Source organism: Poecilia reticulata, linkage group LG16, assembly GCF_000633615.1.
Source record: "Poecilia reticulata strain Guanapo linkage group LG16, Guppy_female_1.0+MT, whole genome shotgun sequence".
NCBI classification, from domain to species: Eukaryota; Metazoa; Chordata; class Actinopteri; order Cyprinodontiformes; family Poeciliidae; genus Poecilia; species Poecilia reticulata.
In genome coordinates, this window is record NC_024346.1 from 22,985,081 (window position 1) to 22,991,658 (window position 6,578).

The 6,578-nt window shown below is 39.9% G+C and overlaps 1 protein-coding gene across 6 annotated transcripts in view; it reads right to left on the reverse strand.

Annotated features, from left to right (window-relative positions):
* LOC103478357 (RNA-binding motif, single-stranded-interacting protein 3) overlaps positions 1 to 6,578 on the reverse strand; it is a 170,591-nt gene that overhangs the window by 612 nt on the left and 163,401 nt on the right. For all 6 annotated transcript variants that reach the window (XM_008432136.2, XM_008432135.2, XM_017309584.1 and 3 more), the window contains exons 11-13: positions 1,557 to 1,673; positions 1,061 to 1,147; positions 614 to 735 (exon numbers count right to left, since the gene is read on the reverse strand). In XM_008432136.2, the coding sequence (XP_008430358.1) occupies positions 614 to 735; positions 1,061 to 1,147; positions 1,557 to 1,673 (326 nt within the window). The remainder of the gene's footprint in view (positions 1 to 613; positions 736 to 1,060; positions 1,148 to 1,556; positions 1,674 to 6,578) is intronic.

A 6,578-nucleotide genomic window follows, 5' to 3' on the forward strand; every position in this document is an offset into this window, starting at 1 on the left:
CAACCTCTGAAGCAGTTTGAGCAAAATATACAGATGACCAGTCTAAAAAATAATCTTTTTATGCCGAAGTGAGTCTACACATAAATTAGACATTAGATAGTTAATCACTATTAAATTTGCTCGCAATTAGTGAAAGCTACAGTTTACCCGATGGTCAGAAGAAAGACTCATGGAGTTAGCAAGGGGCTAAAGCACACTACTACACTTCTGTCGCATAAAAATGATCTGCAGAGATGGTTTTCATTACTAAATCAAAGAGAATTTAAAGCAAAAGAAGGACTGGATGGTCCAGTTGTGATTAATAGATTAGCAAGTTGCTTTCCTACAAGAACCTAACTACTTTGTAACCTTAATTGGAGCATTACATGCTTAGTTTATTGATTAGCAGATAAAAAAAAAAACACAAAACAATAAATTTTAACATATTTATGCCCACATATCAAAAACATTGGACAATTATCTAAAGATATAATTAGCTAATAAATGTTTGTCATGTTATCTGTCACTACAATTCAGGTTCAGAGCTTATTTGTCCAAACAATTTGGCACTTTTAGGTTTTCGTTGTATTTAGATGAGAAAATATTACTGATTTTTTTCTTTTTGTAAACTCACTTTGTCTGGTAGGAGTAGGCTGTGGCATGGTCTGCTGAACTCTCCACTGATAAAGGCTGCTGCCCGCTGGCATCCTGTGAGGAGGGGGCAGTTGTCTGTGGAGATGGGTCTGTCACCACACCCTGATTGGACACAGAGTGGAAGAAAGGAGGTCAAAGTAAATTGCTGCAGTGAGAGCGTTGTGAGCATTTTTTTCCCACCCCAATTTTTCAGCCTTGGATAAATAAGTTAACCACATATTCAACTTATAACTTGCTTAGTTCATGGAAAGTAAAGTAATTCTAACTTTTAGAATTAATTTGTGACAACGTGAATGTAATGTGTCACCCCTATTAAAATTAGCAACTCTAAATGACTTCAAAATTCCACACATTTGAAATGGTAAAAAATACTGTTTAAAATGATCATCTAAATCTTCCTGCACAGTAGGGTTAACAGACATCTTACATCCACTGTAATAGCAGAGGCAGGCACTGCAGTGTACTGGGGAATGTAGGTTCCTTGCATAGGAGCAGCCGCTGCAGCAGAGATGTACTGCAGAGACACAAGGCGGGGCACACGGTGAAACAATACGTACAGCCTGGTGCAAACATGTTACAATCTCTCTTTGGATTTGTAGTTAATTGCTAGCAGCCAAATGTGAGAAATAAAACAACAAGGTTTGCAAGAGCTTCAAAAAAAAAAAAGTGTAATTTGAAAGTATGCTTGACTGTGTGACAAGAGTCTAATGCGAGTCTTGCCCGTTTGTTTTAGAACAACTGTCATGTTGCAAAGTAAACTTTCACACCAGCCACCAGCCTACTCTGTGGTTAGCTTCATCCTCTCCCCCATCAAATCTGACCGACTTCACTGTCTCCGTGGCATGACGCTGCCTCTGCCGTGGGTTATTGTGCGGATCGTGTGTTCAACATGTTCAGAGAAATATGTTGGAAGAGAGACTCACGGTGCCTGTGGGGCCCAGAGAGAGGTGGTTCATCTGCTGGGTGAGAGGAGCCATGACACTGGATGGGTGAAGAGACAAGCTGGGCTCTATGGCCGTTGCTGGGGTGATCACAGCGCCCTGGTGAAGAAGAACAGAGCATTCAGGGCTTTTCTCAATATTGTGGATTTTAGTTATGAAAAAATAAATACAGTGGAGTCAAATCACTCCACTGTATTTCACATCCCTAAATATATGTATGTATTAACATACATACATATGTTCATACATACATAAATACATATGTATGAACATACATACATAAATACATATGTATGAACATACATACATACATACATGCATATAGGAATGAAAAGACACAGAGATGACAAGAGGATTGTAACCTTAAATGACTTTAAATCTCAAACTAAGCCTGTAACATAAAAGTGAAATCTCTGCTTAATGTAGAGAGGAATCTAAGAACGATTGTGGCTGACATTTTATTCTTGAAGATATTGGTACAAGAGAACGGTATCAGTCATATCTGTCATGTCAGAATATGAATCAGTGATTTAACCCAATATCAAGACTAACTAAGGTTTAAGGTCTTATCCTCAACATCTTTGCTCTGACCCTTTGGATAAAACATAACTAATCATTCTATTCATTCAACAAAGTTTGCTTCTTGTCCTTCATGACCATAACCCGGGTTTGTGGTGTGGACAATCAATGAATGAATTTATGATTCTTTGATCAGAGGAGACGTGCCCTTAAAGTTGTTGTCTTGCAGTAAGAAGGTCCTGGGTTCGAATCTTGGCCTACATGGATTGTGCATGTTGTTTCTGCGTACTCTGGCTTCCTCTCACAGTACAAAAACAAGACATGATTAAACGATTATTCTACATTGTCCTTAGGTTTTTAGTGTGTGTGAATAGTTGTTTGTCCTTTGTGTCTCTGTGTTGCCCTGCTACGGACTGGTGAACTGTCCTGGGTGTATCCCGCCTTTCACCCGTTAACCATTGTTATAGTCAGCAGGCCCTCCTTGCAACCCTACAAGGACAAGCATGTATAGAAAATGGGTGGATGACTTGAAGCTAATTCAAAGTATTTTACTCATATTTCCAACACTGAAAAACAAAAGCAGTGGCTGTCTAAACAACTAAAACACACAAATTAAGGCCCTAGAACTGACAGGGTTGGAGCAAATTAACTATGCTAGACAGCATGGCAACTTCACCTTCTCTCATGTGTTTAAGGGCGGCCCTCCCCGCCCTTCATTACAGTTTCTCTTTTGCTTCACAATTCATTGTTATGCAGTCAATAGCACCATCTGTTTAGCTCCAGGGTTACATACTCAGTCACGCCAGAGTCTGCACTTTATAAGTGAGCCAGATCAGATTCCCAAAAAGAAACCAATATGAATTATTCTGTAAAACAGAAACAGACACTCCTGAACAAAGAGATAATGGTTAGCATGCACCTAAACTGCCTGGAGTCGCTTCAAGAAAACTTCCTCCTTGTTCATGAGAGGCCCAGCAAAGGCCACAGTTCTTTTTTGTCCTGTGTTACTATTATCTGTATCAATAGCCTTTGAAATGTTCTTTTTTAAAACTTATGTGCCTTACTTCAGTGTTCTTCATTCAGAAAGAGCGATTCAGACAAATACACAGGAGTGCAAAATTGTTAAGTGGAAGGATAAAGATATAGGACGCAGTAACACGGGCAAAAAAAAAAAGAACAAAATATGTTCTGCAAACTCTGTAAATTAAAATAGCAAATACAAGTCGAGTGAAGGGCTACATGGTGGAATGGTGGGTAGCATGAATGAAGTCTGAAAATCAATTCAAGTTATTCTGTGTGGAATTTACAAGTTCTCCTATTATATACATGAGTTTTTTTTTTTTAAATTTTTTATCTCTGACTTTTGAAAAACACGGCTGATTTCTTCTCTTTCTTCGTCCGGCTCGTTCTTTGCGGTGAGTGTGTGAAAACCCCACTTTGACTGCCGGGATAAGAGGTGGTTGTAATTGTCTAAATACAGCCAGGAAAAAGATGTTCGGACTCCCAGGTCTTGTTAAACTTGATGACTACAAATGTTTCGACTTTGTGCACGGAAATAAAACAAGTCAGCTGGCTCGCTCGGCAGGCTTGACAGCACCTGCTTGCTGAAAGGAGGAGAGAGGCTTTTACAGTAAATCTCCTGAATGCGAAGGGCTTTGATGCCGTCTAACACCTTGATGCTCTAAGCTGTGTTTCTCCAGTATGGCGCGGCTACAGCCTCTGCTGCTCTGCAAAAAAAAGACTTAATATGAGACTTCTTACAGTGTGCGCTGGCATGCCTGACAACATAACAGCAGATGTAAACACAACTGTTTAACTACACTCCCCGTAGGAACAGACGGCATCAGCGGATATGTGCGCCGGCGTTGTTCCGGGGAGCCGAGCCGTCAGCGCCTCCATGGATGCGTGTTGAGGCAGGGTTGAAGAAGTTTGGCATTTCAGGCCCAAGCCGTTTGACACACTAAACGAGCTGCTCTGCAGAGGCTTAAAAGCACTGCTAAACAAAAAGATGCACCTACAACCGGACACACAAGCCGTTTCGAATGTTTTCATGTGAAAAACAGCTTACCCTCATGAACATTATAGACAAAGATTACCAGAGCTGTGAACAGCGGTGCTTAGCATGTCGAAGTAGCTGCTGTATTTACAAGGCGATCTGTTTGAGGACTACAGCCGCGTAGTTATAGCTACCCAGAATCACAATCTAATTAATCACCATGTCTCTATGGGACACCAAGGAATGCTAACAAATGCATCAACAGATTTCCTGGAAGAAAGAAGAAGAAGAAGAGTTAAAAAAATAAAAATCTGGATTAAATCTGTTTGGTAAATCTGCCAGTCAGATTTACCAAACACAATCCGGGCTAACAACTGTGGTTTTTATGCACCTCAATAAACTGATTGCTGTCATAATGACTTTTTCTTCCTCTGCATTCAGTCTCACAGCAGGTTCCCACAGAGGAAGAGGGAGCCGCACAAAGAAGAAGGAGAGCCATAATGAGTAACTGCCCGCTTTGATTTATAGCTGTACACGAGTTAAACGGGCTATCTCTGCATGTGCCTCAACGTGGACACAAAGCATTAGCTGGAATGTGATGAGTCTAATTATGCGCTGTAGAGCATGTGTACGTGTTAAAGTTTTCATGCGTCAGGCGTTGCTGCTGGGGTAATAAATGGACGAGCGAGGCCGACAGACATGAATCTTCTCCCTGAGCACGACAGGCCGGGAAGCAAATCCCCTTCCACCTTGGATCGGCTCACTCGTTTCTGTTCCTTTCTCGTGTTTTCTCCTCTTTCTTTGTCTGCATTCATTTAAAGAACTTATGCCCGACAAGCTGAAGGCTTACCTATTTAAAATGTTTTAAGCCCTGTGTGCTGCAGGCACTATGCAGCTTCAAAGACACACTATTAGGAATAGTAGCATCCCAGGATGTAGTAAAACAGAAAGAAAAGCTGCTGCTGTTTTGTCAGGACTCCTTTCTGTGTAAGCATGTTCCCTCCCTAGCTAGTGTGGTTTTATGTCCAGGTGGTTTTGTTGTTCCTAAAACTTCCTTTTCCACATTGAAAACACACCCTTGCTGTCTCTGTTTATACACACAGTAGCAAAGGTGATTTGCAGAACAGAAATTGCTTGGAGGTAGTTTCCACACGCAGCTGCATGCATGCATGACTGGCACAAGCAGGATGTAAGTATATATATAAAAAAAAAAGAGTAAGAAGTTTTGGGTACAGGCACAGGTAAACACACTGGCCTTTTTGGTAGATATGTAAAAAAAAAAAAAGTTATCGCACTAAAAAATGTAGAAAAATACAGCCTTTAATCCAGGGGTCTCAAACTCCAGTCCTCAACGGCCGGTGGCTTAAAACCTTTGGATGTTTTTTTTAAATCTCAACATCTTGTGTCATATTGTTGACATGTGCTCATTACTTAGTAATGACGGAATATAAACTCTGGGCATTAAAGTTCCCGTGCATCCAAATGACTAATTTTGGTATTTTAACTTGGTGAAATCTGAAATCCTCACATGTCTAATTTCAGGCCTCTCAAATAAGCAGCATTTTCTTTTTTTTCTCCAATGGACGGTTAAGGCGATGCATTAATTTCCTGTATGAGGATTTGTAAGTAATTATGCAGAAGGACATCTTCTTACCTTAAGTTGAATAAGTTGTAAAGACAGGCAGTTAAAGTAATCCTAGCATTCATCCAGTACTTGGAAACACAGTCTTTAAAGCGCTGCTTAAAGTGTGTTTTGGTGTGTTTAATGTTTGTGCTTCTCACTTAATCTCAGAAAGAATGAACATAAAGCTCCTGAATCCTGAATGTGAGCAGGTGTGTGTGTGTGTATGCCTATGTGTACTTTCCTTCTGAAGCTGTCAAAAAAGAGGATTCAACTCTGTTTACTTCTCGTTAATCCTAACCTGCTCATGAGTCATTAATTTAGTCAGTCGCTATGCTTTTTTGTTTCAACCTTTTTATTGAGGGATCAAACATGGTCTCACAGTGTCAGCAATACAAATTTGTCCTCATTTTCCTTATGTGAACATAAAACATAAAAAAGACAATACAAAAACAAAACAGAGGTTACATAAATAARCAAGAACATTCCCATAACCCGCCCATCCCCCTTTCCGTAGGACTTATATCTTATCACACCGAGGTTCAAATTAAATCCATATCAAATAGAGTTATCAATGTATTGCTGAAGGGGTTGCCAAGTGTTATTGAAACGCTTTAATTTATTTGCTAAAGAAAACCGAATTCTTTCCAAGTGAGAGAGTCTTACCAGTTCTTCCAGCCACAATTTAACAGATGGAACCTCTGTCTTCTTCCAAAACATCAGCACTAGTTTTTTTGCTATGATAAAGGCATAAGATAATAATTGCTGTTGGCATTTATTAAATTGAGAAAACTGAACAGAAACTCCAAGTACAATTAGAAATGGGTCCAGCCTCAGCTCTGTATGGAACATATCTGACAAAGTTTTG